This window comes from Mytilus edulis, chromosome 2 (genome assembly GCF_963676685.1).
Source record: "Mytilus edulis chromosome 2, xbMytEdul2.2, whole genome shotgun sequence".
NCBI classification, from domain to species: Eukaryota; Metazoa; Mollusca; class Bivalvia; order Mytilida; family Mytilidae; genus Mytilus; species Mytilus edulis.
This window is the reverse complement of record NC_092345.1, coordinates 92,871,530-92,899,495: the sequence shown is the minus strand read 5'-3', so window position 1 is coordinate 92,899,495 and position 27,966 is coordinate 92,871,530. Positions and strand designations below refer to the sequence as shown.

Here is a 27,966-nt window from a genome sequence, read left to right as displayed (position 1 = left end):
TTTAACATTGAGGTTATGTATATTTATTTTTAATTTTGTGTCGATTTTTAATACAACATTGCAATTTTATGTAATTTTATACAAGGTCATAGTTACTTACTAAAAGTGACAGAGCAATAGGTCCCACAAATGTCCATATTAAGACTGTATCATCATGCCAACAGCTATGGATATCAGATAAATAAAGCATATACATAAACATTATGTAATATAGAAATCAAATGTATTGAATTTGTATAGCGAATACGTTTCTTCACGTTGTTTAGTGACCTCAGGTCATGACTGTTGTTTAAGTATCAAACAGTAAATGAATTAAAAAATGAAAACCAAAACTTATGGGAACTACATAGACACATGACAACTTATGTGTAAGTGTAGTTTTTATCAGTTGTTATCAAATAGTCCGTTTCTATGTATGCTGGCGTTTGGTTTTTTTAGCACTTCAGTGTTTCTGTTGTTTTCCCCTGATAGATGATGTGTTTCCCTCGATTTTAGTTTGTAACCTGGATTTTTGTTTTTTTCTCGATCGATTTATGACTTTTGAATACCAGTAAACTATAGTGACCTTTATTAACATTCCCTATTTCCATTTTCCAATTTGAAATATAATCACGATGGTTAATGTTATTATATTGATATTTTTTTTTATCAAATCCGCTGTTATAAGATTTTTAAGTTATTTTGATTAAGGGATATATCGTCCTCATGCATTGCTCTTATTCCTATTCAACATTGGGTTATACAGTGGAAGTAGTTGGTGTTGTTTTGAACAGCCTTTCATATTCAGAAATTCTCAGACTCTAGTTCATACAATTGTAAATGCAGAAGCCATCATACATGTACACGACAGACAAACAAGTTAACACATGAATGTGTTTGCCAATCACAGCATCCAAAATGATCAGAATAATTACAATCATTATTTTCAAACAAATTAAAAATGATAATAATAAAAAGAATGATAGTGCAAACGGAGTATTACATGATTAGTTTGAATTTAATTTATAAGCATACTATATCAAAACATACCTATTATCAATATCTTCGTTTGTTGAACGTAACGCTGTATATATAACAGAAGGTATCACTGGAATCCCTGTGAAATACAGAAATGTGATTAAGTTTAATTTCTTAGCAATAACCCGTTCCTTTATAGAAAAATATGAGTGTGGTAATTTAATCATTCGATATCAGTATTCTATACATGGATATGGAATATGGGATGTACAATAAACTCATCATATATACCAGGATTGAACATTTGTATTTGCACCAGAAGCGCGTTTCGTCTACAAAAACTCACCAGTGACGCTCAAATAACAAAAGTTAACAAGAGGCTGTCACAACGACAGCAAACCGGATTTATTGACATTTATTCGTGTCCTGCCAATATCACAAGAACTATAACTGATGAAAGGTGAAAGTGAAAATCGTCAATATCAAATTTGACATCCATTTTGTCATCAGTATCTACATATTAAAAGGAGTAGGTTCAGTAAGACCCCTTTTTTTAGCAGTTTTACAAAATTGTTAAAATGTAAACTTTAGTTATTTATTGGACAGTAGAATGCTTCTGCTACATAAATATGGGTTGTTTTTGACAATACAATGCACATATATCCGGTAGTAGCACCATTAAGTCATGCTAAATTACTGAAATCCTCATAATTCTAGCATTTTAGTTAAATTTTAGACGGTTTCCGTGTAAAACGAAAGTGGCCGCATTCGTGTTCATCCTTAATACTGAAATGTAAGTTGTATTTTATGATAATACATAACATATATAAAGGTTGAGGATGAACACGGATGCGGCCACTTTCATTTTTACCAAAAACCATCTGAAAAGTGACAATTTTCGGCATATTAGGTACATTTTTCATATTTAAGCTTGAATCGGATAGTTTTTAATGACTAAATCTGTTAAAATCTTTCACATAAACTAATTAATTCAAATAAAATAGACACTTAAGTGTTTAAAAAGTGGTCAAAATCTTTCGTCAGATGAACCTGAAATTTGAGGCCAAAATCGGTCCTTACCGGACCTACTCCTTTGAAAAGCTTAGGTTGAATGGTTCATGAGTAAATGCAACAACATGAATGGAAACGCCATTTTTCGATCTTTCAAGAACCATAAATGATGAACAGTAAATATCAAAATCGACATTATTGAACTTGACCTCCATTTTGTCATCAGTAACAACATATTAAAATTTTAAAAGCTTTGGTTGAACGGTTCATGAGTAAATGCACGGACAACATTTGGTTGCCGCCCGCCCGACCGCCCTACTGCCCGCCGTACATGCTATTTTGTTTTGAGAAAGAAAAGCCGAAGTATTTCAAAAACCTCAAAGTTTTATCAACTGTTAATTTATAATTATGACCATAATAATTACTCATGTCAACCCAGAAGTGCTGACTACTGGGCTGGTGATACTTTCGTGGAATAAAAACTCCAACAGCAAAAGATATATATATATATGTATATAGTATACGTTTATTAGACAGCATCTAATAATATCTAGCAATCAACATAAGGACCCCCTCCCCCAAAATAAAACATGGAGTTCAGGATAGCATGGTTGTCCAACATTTGTGCCAAAATAGTTGTAGTTTCTGTTGTTTTGGTCGACTAGAAGCTTTTCTTCTTACATGTTCAAATTCGTAAATAAATACGAACTATCCTAACAAATCTCACTGTAGAAATAAAGAAATAAAATTATATAGCATTTTTTATTACTTACTGTTAAAAAAAACCTATAATTCCAGAAATGCAGATCTATGACGTGTTCCTGGATTGTCATTTAATTGCATTCAACAATGTTCTCTTACCACTTTGGCATTTTAATTTGAGTGCTCTTGTAATAAAACCTTATACAGTAATTGACATCCTGTCGCATTAAATAAAACTGATATTTTATGTTTTCACTTATTCATGATAGAAATGCAATAACTTGGCAAGCCATTGTTTGAAAATAAATTGGTTTATTGTGATGTTACAGTATTGTAATTACACTGAAGGTTAATGTTTATAGTTTACAAACATGTTTACATAATTGACATGAAGTAAGAAGATACGTCATCTTTAAGAAATAATTATCCAAGATCACTTTGTAGAAACGGAAAGAGCTGTCAGAAATGATGAAATCGCGTCTTTAACAAGTTAACGGTGGTCTTCAATTACCCTATAGCGGGTTATTTTCGCGGTGTAAAATTTCGCGATTTTCATTGAATAAAGTATACGAAATATTTTGGCGGATTCTGTCCGCGAAATTAAGCTAACATTTGAACCCCGCGAAAATAACCCGCTAAACGGGGGGTATCATGGTGTTGTATTCCCCATAAACTGCACACGATCTATAAAGTTTTTGTTACAGTTCTAGCAAAATACAAGTTTAAAAACCTCCTTTTATGCATAATATACCAGATACATCTGATTGTCATACATGTCAAATTATAAATATAACACAGTAGTCTTATTTCAATAAATCGGTTCAGTCATGTGCAATTCAATATCGTTCGCCCTTTAATATCTAACTTTAATTGAAGTCGTGTCTGACTTCTTAATTGAAGGAGGACAGATACAAAATCATTACCGAAAGAAAAACAACTTCGAAGAGATGACTGCAAATCTACCGCTAATAAAACCTTGTTTCAGTAATTTTCTTGTAAGAAATAACACTGTAGGAAACCCAAGACTTGTCATTACTACTATGTGCAAGTGATACTGGAATGATTATATCAAATGGAAAAGGTCGCGATTGCCGGAAACATTGAGATGATCTTGTAAGTCGTAAAGTTGAGTTCTTAATAGGTTTTCACTGTCAATTTCTTGATTCAAAATATGAAGCGGGCAAAACTGTCTGACAGTAAATGTAATGTTTTTTTCTGTTTAAAGATCAGTTGAGAAGAATATATCAATACAGTTACCAATTTTATTACAATGCAATCTGCATATTTTCATTTGCAGGATTATGGTAGCCTTTTTCTTTTGATTTCCATAGATTTACCGACTTTCATGTTAAAAAAAACCCCGTTTTGTCATCAAAATTAGAAGCAGCTCGATGTAAATTTCAGAGAACTTTTTATCTATATTAGTGCGTTTTTCAAAGATATCGTGCATTTCTTATTAATGATGCAAAGTTCTTTCAATATGTGTTTCAAGTTTAACCTAATCGATAATTGTGCAATTCAGGGTGAATTTGTCAAATGTTTCGCCATCGATTAAACAGACGGAATAAGAAAAGATTACAGATTTTTGACCAAGCAATTTGACCATAAGACAGTGATTCGAAGTTTTTGCAATTATTAAACATTAAGAAAAAAATAAGGGATTGGTAAACCTGACACAAAAGACCCTTACAACAAGAGAGTGTAGTCATTAACCAAACTTCATAGCTCTTCCTTGTCTTTTAAACCTCTAACATTCCATTCACATTGTTCTTTAACACGTCAACGACCTTCAACTCTAGAATCGAAGTAAATCTTAGGTTACCCTGGCCAATGTTAATGGGATCTCTGTAGGATTTGTTTAACAAACTATTCCTCAATGGAAATATGATGAGTAAGTAGTTTAACAATGAGGATGTATCTCACGCACACAAACTGGAAACATTCGGTCCTTTTTTTTTATTATAAAAGAGAAGATCTACACCACAAAAATAAAAGAAGAAAAATATATTGACTGATATCCACAGAACGAAAGTCCTATAATAGTGATTGGTGATAAGCTTATATAAATTAGTTTATATACTAGTAAGTCAATGTGGTTCCTTTACTGTATGTCAGACCAACCTTCAATACACTGTCAAAATATTCAATCATTACTGTTAATGTCGGACCTTTCGAATGACAATGGAAGAGAAAATTATACAGCTAATTTTGTTGTAGAAGTGTCAAATGATAAAGATATATTGGGTTCGTGTTGCTTATTCTTAAGTTTTCTATGTTGTGTCATGTGTACTATTGTTTTTCTGTTTGTCTTTTTCATTTTTAGCCATGGCGTTGTCAGTTTATTTTCGATTTATGAGTTAGACTGTCCCTCTGGTATCTTTCGTCCCTCTCTTATATAAATATTAAGAAAATACTTGAAATTAGTTATATATTTTAGATGCAATAAGTTGATAAACCGTGTTTACCAAATATGTCCTATATCCTGTTGCGACATTTTGACTGAGTGTGGATTGCATAGCGGGTGTTGAATGCATAGCATAAGAAACTAACTTGTTGACGCACTAGTTCAAGCTCCTTTTGAGTTCATGCGATTCTCTCAGGTTTTATGTATTACTTTGATTTGTATGTTCTAAATGTATTTATGAGATTTGAACATAAAAACATCGATAAAGTACTTACCCCATCCAACAAAGTAACATAACATAAAAACATCGATAAATTACTTACCCCATCCAACAAAGTAACATAACATAAAAACATCGATAAAGTACTTACCCCATCCAACAAAGTAACATCGATAAAGTACTAACCCCATCCAACAAAGTAACATCGATAAAGTACTAACCCCATCCAACAAAGTAACATATAAAACATCGATAAAGTACCTACCCCATCCAACAAAGTAACATAAAAACATCGATAAAGTACTTACCCCATCCAACAAAGTAACATATAAAACATCGATAAAGTACCTACCCCATCCAACAAAGTAAAAACATCGATAAAGTACTTACCCCATCCAACAAAGTAACATATAAAACATCGATAAAGTACCTACCCCATCCAACAAAGTAAAAACATCGATAAAGTACTTACCCCATCCAACAAAGTAACATATAAAACATCGATAAAGTACCTACCCCATCCAACAAAGTAACATATAAAACATCGATAAAGTACTAACCCCATCCAACAAAGTAACATATTTTTAGCAATGTCTTTTCGTTTGTAAAAGTCATTACAAGTACAGTATGAAGATAAAATCCTTCACAAAACATCCAGGCATAGTTACAAACTGTGACATACTGTGAAAGAACATGCAGTATCCGGCACCATACCTTGTAGAAAATATGGATAATAATAAAAACAAAGAATTAAAAATTTCTTAATGTTAATTGCATAATTGACAACGTTACCAATGCAAAGATTAGACTTTAAATACAAAATACATAACAAGATCCCAGTACAGGTTACATTGCATCAGCAAGAGTTTTATTATAGATCATAGTACATTTCTAGTTAATGTGTCTAGATCAATACAACTAACTTATCATATCACACTGATTTCTCATTTCACAATAGTTTTTCAAAGAGATAGTACGGTGACCGAGTAAGGAAAAGTCGCTTATTTAAGGAGTTTAATTGTCATTCGGACTATATGGCTATAAATCACAGTATTGGTAGTTCAAAGGTTAAAGTTAACATTTTGACTTGTCGTCAAACAATCGTACGGTGCAATTTTCGTAAAATGGACTATGAAGTACGTTAGTTTACTTGAACGAAAAATCAATTTAGAAAAGTTTTGAGGTCTACATTGTAAAAGAACATCCTTGTTATGATTTCTGTTGTTATATACATTGTTGTTACACCTTATTTCAACAATTTAAAATAAGTTAAGCAAAATTAAACCGTTATTAAAGAGTTTTTGTAAAAGATTACGACTACGAATATTTTGCATTTAATAGAGTGTTTCAATTTAATTTCTTCTTTATTTTCTAATGCAAAATGTAAAATAATCAACATTTATATGATATTTCATACCTTTATTAATCAATAATATTAAATTCATTTATCTCAGACGCATATTTCGGCAATTCAAGCCAGACACAAGTCATAATGCTCATATGACGGAGCTATTTGAAGCTCATACACAGCATCTTATAGATACATATAAGCAATTGAGGTGTGCTGTATCACTTACATTCAAATACTTGGATGTTTTCCTTGAAGCAGTAGACATTTTGCTTTCAAATATTAGTGCAGAACGAGAGGGAAATGATCAATTCCTTGAGATCGTCATCCCAAATGTATCCTTATAATTTGTGTTACCAAACGTACCAATTACTGAAGGTGGATGCAAGTTTACATACTCGATATGCTTCAACTTTCTGAGAAATTTATAGATGTCTACTTTGCTGTAAGACAGACTCCTGAACATTTTAACGGTGCATGGGCGACATGGCAACATAAAAGACCGTTATACAAGCCCAAGGAGGTCAGGTGGCACTGTAGGCATAACAAATCAAAAGTCCGCGCTTGTTAGATTGACCCCTACTAGACATTTCTAGGAATCCCTTAGTCGTGTAACGCTAAAAAGAGCTTGAATTGCTACAAAACCAACAGCAATGAAAAGAGATGAAGAACATGTTATTGCCATTGTGAACTAGTTGAATGATCCATGACTGATCAGTTTGACATCTTCTCCATGTCTTATTACTAATTCTTCTAGAATGCATGCTACGAGAGATATTCGATTTCTTTGCTCACAGCTGTAGATGAAGGCTTGAACATGTCTAAACATTGTATCACTAGTGCTCTTTCTTTAGATCCAGACAAGGAGTTTTCGTAGTCCAATATCAAAGTCAAAACTAAAAACGTTTGAACACATGACCACAAAAACATACCTTAAATATAGATCGGGGGAAATACTTTTAGGTCACATAAAAACTTGTATTTGGACGTGCACTGATATTTTGGCCTAATGTAGAGATAATGTTACCGTAGAACATGTTCTGTCGCACCCTGTAGGTCCCATTCGAATTTCCTTTTTTCAAGATGACGGCACTATAAGAAAATCATGCACGTCTGATTTGGTGAAGCAATAAGAATCTGAAGTCTCTTGTGCACTTTCCTTACCTTCCTTTGTACCATCTCTCTCAACTTACATTAGAGATGGTATGACATTGGTTCAATGTATTGATATTAAGCTTCCACAAAAGTGTATCAGATTATTGAGGGGAGAAGTATTCCTGACTGCAAAACTTTGAAATATCCCCTATGATTCCAACTGATGTGAAATTGTCAAAGGCATTTAAACTAACACTGTTAATGGCTGTCGTAACTTGTTTAGCACTCAATGTGAGAAGGTAGATACTCACTGCCTTAAACTTTGACACGAAGTTTAGAGAAATGGGAAAGAGCGGAATAACAATCATACGGACCTCTAATACAAATGTGATTGGTCTGTGTGTTCACTACTTTAGATATATGACACATTCAAGTGAGTTGTGATTGCAGATGGGGAACATTAGCAGTGTAAAGGATGGGCGGAGATTTTCACCTATTCACCAACTATATGTCTGTTTTCCCACTATTAACTGCTGTACATGCAGTTAACGGATGAGACACAACTTTGTCTCTGTTTGGAGTAGGTAAACACACTGTTTACAAGATTTTGAAGGACACGCTCGACTATTTCAGTGGTTTTTAGAGTTTCGGTAATATTGACAAAGATAAACCCCCTGCTTTGGCATGAACGTTTATTTCAAAGTTTTATGATCAGAAAACTCTCTTTAAAACTTGCCACCAGTAGAGATATAAGTTTATTCGGGTCACCTCCCTATGAGGCGGCAGTGAAACAGCATGTGACACGTACTTCGTTTCAAACTAAAAATTTGGACCCGTTACATTTGCTAAAACTTTATTCCGTCAATTTTACAATACGGTTGGTGAAAGTTATATAATTCATTACACCCCGTGTATTTTAAAGGGCATATGTCAGCAGATTTCCTGCAGGATCTTGTGTTTTCTTTGAAGGGAAAATCTCCATGTCAAAAAGTTAGGTGTTTGTTCACAACAAAACCATACATGTCCGGAGCTTTGCTACTGTAAAGGGTCAGCATTATGTAGAAATTTGAAATCATGTTCCTCGCGAATTGGTAGATGACCCAGAAGATACTCCTGGTATAATTCTGTTGTGTGGATCTCTTTGATTAGATTTTCTAATTGTAACTGTTTTCGAGGTATTCAATGCTTTTTGATTTTAATGAATTATATGAATGAGCTTAGGCAAAATACGCCTTCATTATAGAAGGTTTCTTCATTTAAAATAATGATATTTATCTTTTATTGCTGAGGTTGAATGTCAGCGGGCAAGGTAACTACTGTAACTTTAACAGAAATTGTGTAGAATAGATCAAGTGTTTGAAAAACGCTAATTACAAGAATAAATCGATTTCCTAATTTGTTTTTTTATATTTTCGAGATAATTCATTGTTAATTGATTTGAAAACATGTCCGTATCAGAAATTTAACCTTAACTGGTGTATATATCTTCAAATTTTAAAAGTATGGAAGAAAAAAAAGGAAACACAGAATTTGATCTTTGACCTTATTTCATTCAAAACTGTTACCACATTTCTTTTTGACGACATCGATATTATAAAAGTACTCATTTTTTCCGAATCCAATGATATATAATATAGCCATATAGTATGTTTGACGATTAAATATAAAAAATATTGGGTCTGGTCACCGTACTAAGAGTACATATTCTCTAAAAGAATCCATCATCATACAGTATTAGTCTCTCTGACGTAAACACTACATCAATAATTTTTATACATATTATAAGTGCTCTTACAAATCAAGATAAAATGTAAAAACTACGTAATTTCGAAGCGGTTTTCTTCCTTTGCCTTCACCAGGAACGCTCCCCAAGCACATGTATTAAAACTGAATATTCGATGAGCTACTGGTATATGAGTAAAATGGAACTAAAATACAAAGCAAACTTCAACTTTGCCTTATGGAGTTGTAACTTTAGTCTCTTTTAAAAAGTTTCTAAATTCAACAATAATGAATGACAGAATATATACATTAATCTCATCAAAGAGAACAGATCCCAGCATAACAAAAATAAAAAAAGTCAAACAACAGTCCATATACCATCAACACAAAATAAAACATTTAGCAACATTAAGGAGGTTGTATGAGGCAACGCATTTCCAATTGCTCTATATTTTAATTTAAAAAAATATCCCACAACACATACAGAAATAGAAAGAACACTCACCGGGTTATCTGCGACGACATGGGGGTCAAATGAAGTAGTAGCGTAGTATGTTATCCAAAATACAGCTGTTAATATATACGATACAAACAGGTGTTTGTGTATAGTCACCCGTGTGCATTTCAACTGTCTGAAATAAGATAAATTGAAAACTGTTTTGTGGTTTAAGTTGATAAAATACCCTACAAGAAAAATGATCATATTTAGACTATCGAATAAAATTGAGAATGGAAATGGGGAATGTGTCAAAGAGACAACAACCCGACCAAATAAAAAACAACAGCAGAGGGTCACCAACAGGTCTTCAATGTAGCGAGAAATTCCCGCGGTACACATGTAACAAATTTAAAATAGTTAAATTTGCAAAACTGACAAAATGTCTTGCAATACTAAGAACTAAAAAGTTAACTAGTAAACTTTTATGAAAGGAGTTTTCGTATTCAAGAGAAATTTTATTTTATAAATTAAACTAGTGTTCCTGATATTGACCATTCAATCAGATGTAAATGCAGTTACAGGACTGAAATATTCTAATCCTTTATGGGTTGATTAATTTAGTTGTTAAATTTGATAGATGCTTTTTGTGCTTCTTTGTTAAACATTTGTTTGTTTTTGTTCTATTTGAGATTGTGACACAGTGATGACTGCTGTACCCCTATTTTCACAAGTGTACCTTTTATGTCCGTTTTGTTCATGCATCGTTGTAAATATAATGGAATTTGATGCGACTGTCATACAAGTGAGAGGTTTAGCGCTATAAAACACGGTTCAATCCACCATTTTCTACATTTGAAAATGCCTGTACCAAGTCAAGAATAAGACAGTTGTTGATCATTCGTTTGTGTGTTTTATAATTTGATTTTGCCATTTAATCGAATTTCTAGAAATACTTATTGTTAATAAAATTCCCCATTTTCATTACGGACTTTCATGTGTTAAATTTCTGAGTAATCTAGTGATATTTGTGTTAATATTGTATGATAAATTATAATATAAATAATGTATTATATTTTTTTTTCGATTTTCATTTGTGTAACTCAGCCGATATTAAACGAAATACTGAATTGATATACTATCGAGGTCACACTTCAGAAAGATTGGACCATTTGTTAAGTTCGTAATGATAAAAATGAAATACCTTGATCATTTTCAATTTTGAGATCGAAATTGTAAATAGTGATTTATAAACCTTCTGAGCTTCGAAACATTTTATGTATTATATGGTGGTTTATCTGACATATGATCGTAAAATATTCTAGTTAATCATATTAAAAAGGAGGAGTAGGTGTGGTAGGGGTCATTATTTTGCCCTTTAAATGCAAATTGTTATTTAATTCAATTTAGAAATAATAAGAAGATGTGGTACGATTGTCCATGATTCAACTATCCATGAGAGAGCAAAAACATGAATTTGATGATTTGAGATGATTGAAATATTTTGTAAGGTACAACGAGCTGTAAAAGAGAGGCGAAAGATACCAGAGGGACAGTCAAATTCATAGATCGAAAATAAACTGACAACTCCATGGCTAAAAAAGGAAAAGGACAAACAGACAAAAAATTATAGTACACAACATAGAAAACTAAAGACTAGGCAACACGAACCCAACTAAAACTTGGGGTGATCTCATGTGCTCCGGAAGAGTAAGCAGATCTTGCTCCATATGTGGCACCTGATAATCCATTATACTAGTAAGAAAAAAAAATTCAGTGGTATTTGTGACTTACCTGAAATAAGCCAAAATTAATAAGGCTACAGTCAAAACTACAATGGAGAGACTATATCCACTGAAGTAAGCATACAACACATTATTGGCTCTCTGAGAGAAAAAAAAAATAAAAAAATAAATCAATTGACTCAAGAAAGTTATGGAAGTTTTCCGACATCGATGAAAAAATCTGGTAACAATGAACTTTCTATTTAGTTAAACATTTGTCACATTAACAAAACTAGAGAAGACAGCAAATCTATTAACAATATAATATATATTTAGTTAAAGATTAGTCAATAAATATAGCAGCAAGTTCATGAGCAGTGGAATTTGGTTAGAAAAAAACGTCAGTTTAAAAGTTCAGAGAGCAGTTGAATATCTATTCACATTAAAACATTTAATTAGATAGTTTTATTCATTCAAATGTGACGTCATTTTTTTGTGTGCTGTTTTACAAATTCAAATGTGACGTCATTTTTTGTGTGTCCTTTTTTACAATTTCAAATGTGAAGTCACCTTGCGTTGAGGCCTTGACTAATTTGGATGTGTCTATTTTTTGTGTTGGATTTTGTCGGTTTTATGTAATGTATACGGTTGTTTTCTGTAATTAGTTAATACTTCATTTTTATCATGTATATCTTTTATATAGTCATTTTATCAAATTTACTGTTTGCAAAAGTATAAATTATTCTAAATAATAGGGATGTTCTTGTCCCAAACAGAAAACCCTGGCCGTTTTTGGCACAACTTTTTTGAACTTTTTGTCCTCGATGCTGTTCAACTTGTTTTGGCTCTCAAACTTTTGAATCTTGGCGTCACTAGTGGGTCTTGTGTGGACGAAACGCACTTTTGGTGTATTAAATTTTAAACCTGGTGCTTTTTGTTAGCTATTATTCGTGTTTTTTGTCAAATATGTTCTCCTATTTATTTGTATTGTAGTCCTGTCATGTTGTGTTGTCATTTTAATGTTATATTTAATATGGGCATTAAAGCGGGAGATTTGGCATGCCACAAAACCAGTTTCAACCCACCATTTATTTCTTTAAAAAATGTCCTGTACCAAGTCAGGAATATGGTCATTGTTATATTATAGCTCGTTTCTGTGTGTGTTACATTTTAACGTTTTGTTTCTTTTGTGTCGTTTGTTTCCTCTTATATTTGATTGTGAATTCACATTATTATAAGACGTGTCACGGTACTTTTCTATCCCAAATTCATGTATTTAGTTTTGATGTTATATTTGTTATTCTCATCGGATTTTGTCTGATGCTTAGTTCGTTTCTGTGTTTGTTACATTTTAGTGTTGTGTCGTTCTTCTGCTCTTATATTTAATGCGTTTCCCTCGGTTTTGGTTTGTGACCCGGATTTGTTTTTTTCTATCGATTTATGAGTTTTGAACATCGGTATACTACCATAGACGGATCCAGGGGGCCCTGGGGGGCCCGCCCCCCCCCCCCCTTTCGTCGGAAAAATTTGGTTGATTATATAGGAAATAACTGAAGCATGACAAGAGTGCCCCCCCCCCCTTAGGTCAGTCAGCGGGATGGATCCGCCACTGACTACTGTTGCCTTTATTTATCCATATCAGAGTTCTGAAATCTATTAGTACCGATTATCAGGTTGTCTGCATGTTAATGTTATAAAATACCAGGTGCGAGTCATAGTATGAGGATTTTGTCGAGTGAACGAGCAGCTGATTATTTACAAATATTATGCAGGCAAATAGACGATATTTGCGTATCTCAATGATACTGGTTCACCAGGTGTCATACCACCAATTAAAAGTCCCTATCTGTTCAACCAAATATTGCAATTTTCACAGCTTTCTAAATATTTTACCTTAAGTTTAACTTCATGGAAACTAGGTATATCCTGAATTGTACAGGTGTCACCTTTCTGCATGCCAATTTTCAACATACATTCAAAATCATATAAGAAAGCAGAGAGCTTCCGAAAGGAGGTACCACTAAAAATAACCCCTGGTTTTCTGGAAATCTTAAATTAGTATACTATGGAGCGCATTAATCCTCAATTTTTAATGCAATCTCATAGACAGGTAAATTTTGGCTCAAAATGGTCTTAATATATTTCTCTTTCAACAAAACTTTCATTTCTGCAAATTTGTTAGTTAGTTTTGGTGAACAATGACATCAAATGCACTTTTTTTTGTCCGAGTAGGCCTACTTTCACATACGTTCTAAATTTGAGGGAGTAATTGGTGGTATGACACCAACAGTACACAATCGGAACAACTCGGCCTTTCTGGTTGCACGAAGAAATAACTATTGTACTGCGTAGCGAGAATGGCCGAGTAGTTACGATTGCACCAGTACACCGGAAGATACAAAGTCGGGTCTAACAGATCAACAACAGTTTATTTATTATGACGTCAATGATATGTACGGGTCAACATATTTGATGTCAGAAATCTGTGATATGCAATTTTATTAAGAGCTGAGAAAAAGTAATACAGACAGAGAGACGATTGATAATTATAGTCAAAGCATGTTATGCGATTTTATCATTGCAGATTGAAATTATCTGTTATATATCTAAAACAAAATCAATAAAGGGTTAGATGCGGATTATCTGTTGTAATGAGGGTATCAGCAAAATACTTGTAGTCTTCAGCATAAAAACAACGATAGTATGTTCTTTAGTATACTTCGTAACTAACAGAATAAACCGAAATTGTAGCTTGCTAACAGTTTTTACTTTATACTTTGGTAAGGATGGAAATAAAAAGAGAGCTTTATTCAAATTATTCATTCTTGTTTGTTGAAATGTTGGTGCGTCTTGTATATCTATAATTCTTACCTGTACTTTAATAGTATCAGAGCATGGAGCGTAGTTTGTCCATGACCTTTGTGTATGAGGATGTTGATACCATGTCCCATCAGTATTACATTCTTTGAACGGTTGTCCTTTAAACCGAAAACATGTAACATGTATGCATTTTTTTAAAATAAACTGCACAAATCGGATTGACATATTGCAAGATAAGATATTATTAATTTTGTTAATTTATTTATTTTTGTTTGTTTGTTTGTTTGTTTTCGTTGTATTTAATTTTAAGGGGGTAATCATAATTTTTATTTTGCAATAAAACATTGTCTTGAGACTTGTTTACAACTTTTTTTACCAACAATGCGTATATCATCCTTTGTTGATGGATGAGTCCTGATCTCCGGAGAGAACAACCGACATTTGACAGGAAAAGTGACAATCCTAGTCATATAAGATTGGAGCCGAACGTACCTGCCATGATTCAAACTCAAATTCTCAGTGTTGACCGGCTAGCGATATCTGTAAATAAACCTCTTGGACTACTTGACCACCAAGGCCCCAAATTTGTTGATTGTCAACCGTAACGGTTTCTTATCCTAGAAGATTCATGTAACAACACAACGTAAGAAGAAAGTCAAAAATATTGTTGATACGTTGGCTTTCTTTTAACCTAATTATGGTCCTTGCTAATAACAAATATTTTGTAAACACGTAATCATGTTTTCTTTGTTTGTTATAAAACAACGATGTTAAATGATTGCTGAAAACTCTCGAAAACCAAACCTTTGAAGTGTAATTTCTTTAAAATTGTAAAACAGTACAAACATAAGCATAGTAGCGTATCATAGATCTTAATTGGTGTGAAATAATCTTATTCATCAAAGAGAGTAAAATGTTATCGTGTGTCAGTCTTATCAAAGGGATTCAATATAAACTCCTTCGCCTAATGAATGATTTGACAATTCTAAATAGTTAACTATTTTTATGTCATATTTTTGTTTCACTATCTCTTATTAATGACGATCAGAACGGAGCATATTTATGTTAGATTGCATTGTGTATCATGTCAAATTAATATTAATGAAACTTAAACCAAAAATGAAAATATCAAAAAGTATGAAAAAAATATAAAAAACTCTTTGTTTTCAAAAATCCTAAAAATATATTTTGGATCTAATACATTCTTGACGTTCAATATTCGGTTACAAATATGTTGAGCGTTACATTTGCTGGTAAATACAGAAAATCGCTACAGCCGCAAGAAATTTTTATAGTGTTCTTGACTTGTATTCATTTTAGGACATACATTTCTACTGGTATTAGTGATACTTGGAGTAAATTATTACATCTAACATAAATGAACAGAGTTTAATTATTATGTTCCGATTAGATATTAGATACTGCAATCATTTGACAGTACATGCTATTTCAAAACTATTAATCCATCATTTCTTGTATAAGATGCAACAGTTTTATTTATTTTTCACTTCCATTTGGGATTTTATTTGCCTTTTTATTGCAAATCGGTATTTGATTGTGCATTTGGGAATTCATTTAAAACAATTGATATTGATATGATATGAGATAGGAAACAAAATATTACCAATGACAAATGCTCTTGGGAGACAATTAATTATATTCCGACTCTTACATTCATACGCGATTAAACTCAGACATCTTAATGATAATAATGACTCGAATATTCCCAAGATATTATGGCTAGCGAATTAAGGACACAGATTTTAATCTCCCGATAGACTACTGTAAGTAACATGAAGTCGTTTTTCTAATGTCCAGTGTCAAATATTTCAGCCACATTCACATTGATAGCATTTTTAACATTAACCATGTTTAAAGGGTCTGACGACTCGGTAGGTCTTTGGTTCGAAAGTGGCAACCAAATAAAAAAAAAAGGTAATAGGCACTCTGCAAACGCAGGATAAAGAATTGTTTAAAGTCGTTCGGACAAGACGGTGTTTAAAACAATAATACAAGCAATATATTTGCAATCATATCTCATCTCCTTATTTTCATGTTATATCTCTAATTGGTTTCCCTACTATTCCGAGTAACCGGTATTCTATATTCACGTAACCTTTTATTGTGTATGTAGTATGAGAAAGTAGTTGAAAGACCATTGATTGCCTTTATTATTACTTTTTTCCTCAAAAATGTAATCGATATGCGTTTTATTATTTTCTTATTTTCAACACTATATTTTACGATTTTTTCAGTAGTTATACATCAAGTTGAAAACAAAACCTCATTCTTTTCTTAACGTGATGATTTGTGATTTTCATACGATGTCTATTGAAATAATATAGTATATAAAATAGTGGCCCAGTTGAATTTGTTCTGATGGGGGAGGTATACAAATAATAATTTCTATTCGTATGCCTAATCAGTAGCGGACCCTGGAAGTTATGAAGAGAGAGAGAAGTGGTCAAATGTGAAAAAAAGAGGAAAGGGTAGAGGCCAAATCTTATTTTATACGCGATTTAAGGAAGAAAAACACATTTCGAACCATATGGACTTGTGAATCATGGACCATTACTTTTACATGACTGTATATTTTTGTTTATTTGTTAAACATTTAATACTATGAAGAAAAATCAAAAGAAGAAAAAATACATCTACTACACATTTCTTTTTGTCCGTAATAATAAGAGTACAGGGATTAGTATAAAAATACGCATCTGACATTAAAATACCTAAAATATTTGTAGAACTCTGTACTCAATATAAAAAAAATCGATTTGGAATTTTCTGTTTTCACATAAAAATAAATTTGCTAGTATCATAGTGTTTTTAACTTGATATAATCTATTTTTTCGGCATTCTCATTTAGATATATTTCGTTTAGAGATGGTGTTACATATCAACTGTTACATTGAGTAGTATATTTTTTGACTTTTGTGAAATATTTACAAGATTGTATTTTCTTTTTGAAGAAATGGTCATAAGTAAATTGAAAACTTAATCAGTCTAATGATGTTGGTTTGGTCCTCTTTTGAGAACGGTTTTCATGAAATCATAGAAAATAACAAATGTATCTAATCAATATGAATTCTATGGGTTTGGTTTCATTTTAATCACTAGAGAAACCAATCTTCACATAAATGTGAAATTTCATTACTTGATTTTTGTGTATTCATCATAAAATCGAATTAAGTATTGCTATATCTGGTTTAATAACACTTGCACTTTACAACGATAGACTAGAATAGCATAATTGTTTACCGTGTGGTGTAATCTTTCAAAAAAGATTTATTTAATATTTACTTTGCCCTTCTTATAGGCATGTTAAATGTGTTTCAATCAGTATTAAAATCAATTGTGTTTGCTAACTGCATGTTGAGGTCAAACTAAAACAATTTCGTAGCGCTTAAAACATCATTCGAATAAACAGATTGCAAATAATTCATTACAGTGAAATAAAACCCGAATGTAAAAAATCATTTTAGCGAACCAGATACAGAAATCAAACCATATGCGAAAAAAACTTCCCACTTATGTTATACCTATGGATTTCACAATAAAAAACAAATTGTTTGTCAACTAACAGTGTACCTAGACACTTATAATACATTGACAATTGCACTTTGATTTACGCTTGGGAATTGCAACATCATATGAGTACTTTTCAGTCATATGAGATTTACAACTACTATTATAAGACCAATCACGACGTATTATATGAGTTATGGTAAATTTGAATTCGTTTATCATATATCATTCGTGTTTTATATATATCTGTCATTTTGCACGAATTTTGTCTTCCTGGTTGATTATATAGACTTGGCAGGATCTCCCACAAAACGAGTCCATACCAATTGCTGTTGTTTCAAATTACCTGGTTGTTGGCCAAATTTCTCCACCATAAACACTGGACAGTTTCCATAGGTCTTTGTCCCTGCTTTGGTATGGTTCCAACAAGTGTATCCATCAAATGTAGCATTGCAGTACAATTGTCCTGAAAATGAGAGAAATTAAAGATCTTATTCGGCAACTACAGACATCAGTATCTAGAGGCCTAGTACCTACATTGTATTTTGGCATACAAATGGTAAAATTTGAACCTTAACTTTTAATTCAGTTATGCTTTTGAATATTTTTCTTTTCCATAGATTTCATATGTTTTTCATGTATAGCTCCATTGTTGTTTATGTCTGCATCACATGTACTTACGTTTTTATATATGACATTTATAAAAACAACTTTTACAAACTCGTATGATATTAATGGCAATCAAAAACCAAAAGACAAAGAAAAATAAACAACTTGAACTTCAACTAAAACTCAGGTGCTCTGGGGACAGTTTTTACTGGTAACCGACACCCGTTGCGTTCTAAAATATAAGACTTCGACTAGTAATAGTCGGTGTAAAGGCATCACAGCTGTACGGGTTGTTATAATAATGGTTCTCGTCAGACACCACAAATTACATAAACCAAAAGTTAGAATGCACATGAAAATTCTCTTATCCCAAAACATGGCCCCATTTGAAAGGGTGAGATAACCTTCACTGTTACCGTATACATTTTGAAGACTAATACACTGTTTTTACCTGATTTTATAATTGTATATGATAATTATCTTGATGACAATGAAGTGTTGTAATTTATATCGTCTTTTCGGTTGCCTCAGTGTTAGTTCTTCTAAAATTGATGTTCAATACAAAAGTAACTTTTTTTCTTAACTTATTAACTATTCATGAGTCAATCATAAATAAAGGTTAACAGTAGTATACCGCTGTTCGAAAGTCATAAATCGATTGAGAGAAAACAAATCTAGGATACAAACTAAAACTGAGGTAAACACACGAAACAACAGAAACACTGAAGTGCAACAAAAAACCAAAACGACAATGCAACAAACACAGAAACGAACTATAAGATAAATACTGCCATTTTCCTGACTTGGTATATAGGACATTTAAATTAAAAAAAAAATGATTGGTTGAACCTGGTTTTGCGGCTTTCCAAACCTCCCGCTTTTACTGTTTACAATTTTTTAATTTTTTGAAATACTAAGGCTTTTCTACCTCAGGCATAGATGACCTTAGCTGTATTTCTCAATGCTCTTCAACTTCGTACTTTATTTGGCCTTTTTAACTTTTTTGGATTCGAGCGTCACTGATGAGTCTTTTGTAGACGAAACGCGCGTCTGGCGTATATACAAAATTTGATCCTGGTATCTATGATGAGTTTATTTGATGGCATTGCTAAATATAACACTTAAAATGATAACATTATATAATAGGACTACAGTACAAATGAATGCAAGAACATTACGGACAGAGAAATACAAAAATAAACATTACAACAGGACATTTCGACATACAGCCCGTAACAGAGTAGTGATCGAATTCGCGTTTCTTTACCGTCAGAATAAGTTACGTTATCAACAAACTTATTTCAGAAGTGACATAATTTAATTTTCTTCATCACAAAATATTTCATGTCCAACGTGTAAGTTTTCATTGTTTAAGTCGAAGTTTTTACATTGGCATTTTCATTTTAACGGTAAAGGATCAAATACGGGATCTCCGAAATTTCTATCATTTGTTACGAGGAAATCATTATTCAATCGAACATATGTCTTTGTTCATGACACATATTATGGAATACAAAGGAGTTGAAATGATCAAATACTTTCGAACTGACGGAAACAAAAATACATAATCTAGAAAGTGTGTTCTGTCATAAACAATGGCTTCGTCGTGCGAATCGACGAGATCATGTTACATGTAACCGATCTTAGCTGTAGAAACAGTTTGCTTGACCTCGATAAAATCTTTATCAATTTAATATAATCGATAAATATTCATGACTACAATGATAATGAATTTATTGCAGTCGGAAACCAGGTTGAAATTGAACAAAAGAATCGAAGCTCTTTGTTAGAGAAGGCGATAAATGTTTACTGTATTGTTTACTATAGTGACAAAATTTTAAAAAGTTAATAGAAACAAACAAAATTGCAATTTTCTTCTCAATTACGAGGTGTTTTATTTTAAAAACACCATTTGCATAAGTTTTCATTTTATCTAGTACATAGTTAAGCAGAACAATTAGATATCAAGTCGACGACATGGGTATCTTTCAAGTTGGATGAAGAAAATGCATAACCTCCGATTTTTATGAAAAAATTACCACGGACGGAAAACATATCAATCTATTAGTTCAGTAATTTTCGTGTCTGCCCTTCCATTATGTGACTGAAGAAAAAATTCCAAAAAATGGGTAACAATTGTATCGAAAAGAGAAAATCGAGTGCACCTTTTTATGTTAGGGCGTGTTTGAGTTTAGTATTTTATCTTGATATCGTACAAAATAAGAATATTTCATACATCGTCTCGCTTCAGATTCTCTCATTTTTATATATTAAAGCTATAGGTTGACTTTATAACACAAAAATCACAATACTAAAAGATGAAATATATGGGTCAAGTGAAATACCTATCAAATGAGTCACAAAAACAGAAAAGGTGTGTTCGAATAGCTATTTTTTTACTGAAAGTACTTGACGACAGTCTTTCAAGTTGGATGATGAAAATGCATATCTTCGAAAAATTCTAATTTTTTGTGTGTGATTACTAGGGTTTATAGTCTTCATACGCTAAAAAAATCTAGTCTGCCCTTCCACGAAATATTTAATTAGAATTTTTTTAAATGTTTATGAATTTTCGAAAATTCCACCTGACAACCGATCAGACAATAGTTTTAAGTTGAATCAATGCAGACAAGATTATTAACTGATGCTAATTAGCTAGTTGATACATTTGTCTTTTAAAATACAACTGACATATAAGGATCGTAATGGTGCAATGTGGATAAATTTATCGGTTTCCAAGAGCAATATTGGTAGCGCGTCATCCATACAATGGCTTCCATTTCTACGATTGTGAAAATGAACTGGCGTAATGGGGAGATAATTTTAACGAAGTAGACTCCTGACTGTATTGGAGTCACATCCACTGTTTCTACTGTAAACATGAACTCGTCGGTTGGTGCAATGAAGACACTTTTAAAGATTGAGATTGTTGGTTTATTCTTTACACCTTCGAGGTATTAAAATTATTTCAGTGTTTATTTAAAGTTAAATTTATTTTCAAATCTCTTCTGTTTAAAATTGTCGAAACTTCCGTTTAAGATTTCTGTGGTAAACTATCTATTCTATAGTTAGGACCATTTTATAATAAATACCCTTTTGTACAAGAATACTTTCTTTATAGAAGTATAGATCTGCTGGTTATAGATTATTTTTTTTTATAACTTTCATTATTGTGACGACGCGCTATGAAATTCAGATTAATTTATAAATGAAGTTGTATATAAATTTTTGGTCATAAACACAAATCATTTAAACAGTTCGACGAGTGCGTCAATGTTCCAGTAGTCTGTTTACTGTAAGTTACTAAGCTTGGCCCGATTCATCTGTCATTTATGGAAACTAATTCACCACTTTCTGAGACATTCATTTTTATTTCACCATCAGACATGGAGCTACATTTGTAACTAAAGGAAAACTCTCAAATTAAAGAAATTTGACATGATATACTGAAACTTTCTTATAATCAATTAAACGACTGCTTTTCTTAGATATGTGATTTTTCATGGTCAAACTTTTTCATTGTTAACGGCCATTTTGAGATTTTTTATTGTAAAAAAATGGTGATTTTTTAAAGAAATCAACATTCAAAATATAGAACTTCGATCTGTTGCGACCTTAAAATGTTCTGAGCGTCCTAAGATTTAATGTACGGAAATGTTTCGGTAAATTAAATTCAAATCCGAATTGAATGTTTATGACACACAAAAAGAGAAACCAGAATCTCTTGATGACCAAACGTATGTACCCGTTGGGGCGATTTAGAGCTTTTCAGAAGGAGTGAGATTCCACCCTTGTTGAAAGGTTTGTGGAGACCTCTAGATTTTTAAATTCCCTCCGTTTTTCTCATGGATGGAGTGTGGTCTCTCTGTAAATTACCCCATATCTTTTCATTTTCCTATTTACCGAAGGTTCCATGTGAACATTTCCATTGGATCATATATATATCTGTTAAACTAAATGTACAAAACAGGCTCAAGAAAAGGCGAAATTTCTTTTTCAAACCCGAACTAGAAATCCATTTTTTTCTAATAGAGCACCTTACATTATCGTCAATGAGTTCAGGCATGTGAAAAATGATATAATCATACACAAGAAAGAAACCCTGAACAGGCTTTCAGCAATAATTTTTACCTATTTAATATTAAGTAAATATTAACATGTACATGTATTTGATAAAGTACAGATATAACAAAGAAACTGCCCGGTATCCGACGTAAGAGTACACTTTTTACTGCACGCGTAGTCGGGTGTGTTCACTACGAGGATACTTGTACTCAACTACGCGTGAAGTATGAGTACAGAATCGTCCCATACAGGACATTTTCTATGTTATCCTAGTATATTATCCGACAGTTAAGAATAGAATCTGGTCAAATTTTGAAGTTGAACATGTGGGAATTTTTGCCACGGACCATTTAATTTTCATGGAGGAAGGGGTCTGGTAGTTTTTAGAATTAATATTCTGACCCTGATTTGACTTAAAAATCTGCTGCCCCAATATTTTGTCATATGACAAAAAAATTGTCAACAAAATTTTCCTGTATGAACTGTAATAGAAAACAGAGAAAATGTGTATATGAGACACAGATGCCCCCGCCAAACAGGAAGTAGACGAATGACAAACCTGAAAAGAAGAGACACGGTACAATTCACCTTGATAAAGCTTCACACCAAATATCAAACCAATCCGACATACACAAGCCGATATATATTTGACACAAATTTTATATACCGGACGTACAGACAAGGGTGAATCTTAATGTCCCGTCGCCTAAATGCGGGGGCATAAAAATCTGACCAGCGAAGCGTTTATTAAAATATTCTGAGATATATAATTATTCCCCCCCCCTTTTTTCCTCTCCTGAAAATCAAATGTTTCGTGCCTTAGCAGATGTGTGTTAGCACTAAGTTGTTCAATTAACGCGGTTAAGCAGAAATGTATGTGTATTTCGACAAAAATTGGTAAATTAACACCAGAGACTTCTTCGTTTGATCGAAGAGTTTTCTTGCTTCAAGCTGAATAATTCACACCGTTCTACATGAAAAAAATATTTAAAAACCAAAGTTCCGGCGGGCTTTCTCACGTCCTAAATTTCGAGACCTGACAATCCGGGACATTTAAATTCCTCTTTACCAACAAAAAGATAATCCCAGCTTTATTTCTTGATAAAGGGTCTCTGGTAATAATTATACGAAATCGGAATTAACTCAGGTTTTAAGAAAAACATACGTGTACATTCTGGATTTCAAAAGTAAGAATTTTTTTACAACATATTTGGCCTTGGATAGTGCCTATGTTCAGAAAAGAAGGTCAGATGTTAAACTAAGCTGCCTAATGGCAATCGTCTTGGTTGAAGATCGAAGTCGCCGGATTCAACGTTTGAAGGAGACTAATTAAGAGTAATTTCAGCAGATATGTCGAGATTTGGCAAGTAGCTTAAAAAAGGACTTTAGCAAAATTTTATTTCAGCGTGGCGACCAAACAATTTCAAGAACTCACTGGAAACGATCAAGATTCTATCAAAATTTGGTTCCTATTTAATTAGTTGTTTCATTTACACAAGAACGGTTGGCCGTGGAAGTATAAATGCAAAATGTTCACACTTCTTTGTCTGCTATAGAGTACATTTTTCTTTAGAAATACAGCGTCTAAAATGAATTAATAGTACTCGATATACAATGCAATGAATTATTCCAAACATTTAACAAGTATTCATATCTTCAAAATTTCTGTGCATGAAAATACCAAACTGTATACTATTATTGAGAGGACTGCACTTGTTTAATGAAATACATGTTTTTGTTTGTAGCCAAAACTTCCTAGATCAAAGACATGGGAGTGCGATCCCCTGACACCTGTTTTTTAAGCAATAAAAATGTTTCGTTCTAACAATATAGCTTTGATTATACGAATGTAAAGTTTGGTCTCCCCCATAAAAAAATAAAACACTTCAATTCTATCAAACACCTTTTTAATTGTTTACCAGTATATTTCTTTTAGTTTTGGGTAAAATTGTAAAGGAAATAATACTATCAAGACGTCCTGCCATAAATCTTTTTTTTCTGTTCTGACTTTGAAGAAATTACTACTTTTCGCCCAATCGAAATGGTGCATGGACATATTTTGTTTCATATTATTAGAATTATTTTCAATATTATCAGTAAACTTGATTATCGACACATGAAAGTTTGTCAGCATTGTCAATTTTTCAACGTTAAAGTATCAATAGTTCGGTCACTACTCAATTAAGTTTGTCGATAATGTAGCTAATTTTGACGGTAAAGAAACATCAATTCGATCACTTCTCTGTTACGGGCTGTACTAATTTTTATCAAAGGTACCAGTCCTACATTTTAATACATCATATGCTCGCTTCTCCTACATAAGACCCACCAGCGATGCCCAGATCGAAATAGTAAGGAAAGCCAAAAAAATACAAAGTTGAAGAGCACAGAATAAAAACGAACATGTAAAAAAAAAACCTAGGACGGTACATAAAACAGCTAGAAAAAACACTGCATTGTTACACGACACACGATGATAACGCTACAAAAGTGACGTCAAAAGTAATTTCAATAAAATTTTGATATTGTTCAAATTCAGGTTTGTAATTATGGTATTTGATGTAAAATATAACAATTACAACTTTATTGATATAGAATTGTGTTAGTAATAAGATAATGAATTGTATTATGTAGCTATGTCGGTATTTCTTAAGTTGCCCCAAAATAAAATCTTATAACCTAACTGGGTGATTACCGGAATTGGAATATTGAGTTTTATTTTTCTTTCATTATGATTGATGGGTGCTTCTTCCATGTAAAGCACATGCATATTCTTATTAATGATACTTCTTTATGTTTTACAAAAAGAAATGCCAATAATAGTTAACATCCATTTTTAACAAGTTAGACTCAGACTTTCTTAAACGGAGACTCATACCCTAGTTACTGCAAATGAAAAAAGGAAATGAATCTGTAATCATGTAAATGGACATGAACATAAACACATTAATGGGTAAAAAAACCAACATTTGTCAATACAAACTACTTCAGTTATAGCCGACTGTGACATCAGCTGTATAAATTGGTAATCAATTGCTTTAATCAAGTCGTTTTGTCGTTCAAACTGGACCGGTTTATTTAATTCAAAAATTATTCGGCAATTATACTTTATGTTATAATATATAGGTTTATATGTTCTGTAGCAAGTAAGTATTGGTAGTGGAAACCTTGATAATGAATTGATGACAACAAAAACATTACTTGTTATAAGGCTTGTGTTAAAATATAAATCTTGGTTCGTATGGATAATATGCTTCGTACAAATCACTATTACACGACATACATTTTCAGTTAATTGAAATTCAAGAAAACTTCGAAAGACATAATTAAATTTTCATGACTTATTGCTTTGGGTTATGTCTTTGAAGGCGTCCGGTGTTGTGTTTATTGTCACATCTCATCTAGTGATGGCAATATAACGGTATTCAATCACTCAAGCATAAAGCAATACACTATCCAACAATTTCCTAATTCGTAGTTATTTTTTTAAAGGATGAGCCTATTAAAAAAGCACGTCTGAATGTTCAAGGTTAAAATCATAAGTTGAAAACAAACTGATAAATAACATAAACTGATAAATAACAGTTGTATACAAAACTCAACAAAGAAAGACTGAAAAACACAAACCTCTACAAAAAACGTGAGTGCTCTCGTGTACTTCGTAAGAGTAAGGATATCCTTCTCCACAACAGGCACTAATGTTGTTCATGTATAACAAATCCGGTGATATGTTTTATTTGGAAGGTCACATTCGAAGAAAGAAGGAAGGGATTGTGGTTAAGACAGTTGAAACATAACCGTCGTCGCCTGTGAAACAGATATTCCATAACGGTCAACCAACTTGATATGGTTATAATCATAAATTAACGAAAATATTAAGGATTTCTATCTGGTTTTATAGCTAGTTAACCCGCTGACTTGTACGCCAGTCGCATAAAATTCAATTATATTGAACAATACAAACAGAAATAATAGATAAAAATGTTTAAAAAAAAGGGGGGTTAAGCAGTCAACATTGTTTTATAACCTAAATAACTATAAAAACAAACCAATATGTAACAAAAAAGCAAAAACAGGCATATGGACAAAGCACATTATCAAAAATGAAAGGCAAGAATACAAAATTTACCATGGTACAATAACATGATGACGGGATGTACAAGTACAGAGCCACGTCATATGTAACACCCAAAAAAACACATAAAGACATATAGACACAGAATATAAGCAAAATTGGGAGACAAGAATACTAAAAAAATCAAAGAACAATAGTATGTAATGAAGGGATGTATAAGTAAAGAGCCACGTCAAATGGTTATCACCAACAACAGACTAAACAGTTAAAGTAATATTCATAAAAGACAAATAAATAAAAGAATACTAAAATACGTTATTAAGATGATACACAACGTTATTGCACATAATCTAGACTTCATGACCATTCTGTATTATTTGTGAAGTTGGTACTGAATATTTATAAACAAGGTTTTATGTTTACAAAACTTTGAATTTTTCGAAATACTAAGGATTTTCTTACCCCAAGAGTAGATTACCTTAGCCGTATTTGGCACAACGTTTTGGAATTTTGGATCATCAATGCTCTTCAACTTTGTATTTATTTGGCTTTTTAACTATTTTGATCTGAGCGTCACTGATGAGTCTTATGTAGACAAAACGCGCGTCTGGCGTATAAAATTATAATCCTGGTACTTTTGATAACTATTTACACCACTGGGTCGATGCCACTGCTGGTGGACGTTTCGTCCCCGAGGGTTTCACCAGCCCAGTAGTCAGCACTTCGGTGTTGACATGAATATCAATTATATGGTCATTTTTATAAATTTTCTGTTTACAAAACTTTGAATTTTTCGAAATACTAAGGATTTTCTTACCCCAGGAGTAGATTACCTTAGCCGTATTTGGCATAACGTTTTGGAATTTTGGATCCTCAATGCTCTTCAACTTTGTATTTATTTGGCTTTTTAACTATTTTGATCTGAGCGTCACTGATGAGTCTTATGTAGACGAAACGCGCGTCTGGCGTATAAAATTATAATCCTGGTACTTTTGATAACTATTTACACCACTGGGTCGATGCCACTGCTGGTGGACGTTTCGTCCCCGAGGGTATCACCAGCCCAGTAGTCAGCACTTCGGTGTTGACATGAATATCAATTATATGGTCATTTTTATAAATTTTCTGTTTACAAAACTTTGAATTTTTCGAAATACTAAGGATTTTCTTACCCCAGGAGTAGATTACCTTAGCCGTATTTGGCATAACGTTTTGGAATTTTGGATCCTCAATGCTCTTCAACTTTGTAT

General features: G+C 32.5%; 1 protein-coding gene across 1 annotated transcript in view; it reads right to left on the bottom strand.

Moving 5' to 3' along the window:
* The window catches only part of LOC139511084 (calcitonin gene-related peptide type 1 receptor-like), a 41,810-nt gene that overhangs the window by 8,652 nt on the left and 5,192 nt on the right, over positions 1-27,966 (bottom strand). The window contains exons 2-8 of the mRNA XM_071297656.1: positions 18,314-18,433; positions 14,389-14,597; positions 11,690-11,781; positions 9,965-10,091; positions 5,855-6,008; positions 1,030-1,096; positions 101-164 (exon numbers count right to left, since the gene is read on the bottom strand). Of these exons, the coding sequence (XP_071153757.1) occupies positions 101-164; positions 1,030-1,096; positions 5,855-6,008; positions 9,965-10,091; positions 11,690-11,781; positions 14,389-14,597; positions 18,314-18,433 (833 nt within the window). The remainder of the gene's footprint in view (positions 1-100; positions 165-1,029; positions 1,097-5,854; positions 6,009-9,964; positions 10,092-11,689; positions 11,782-14,388; positions 14,598-18,313; positions 18,434-27,966) is intronic.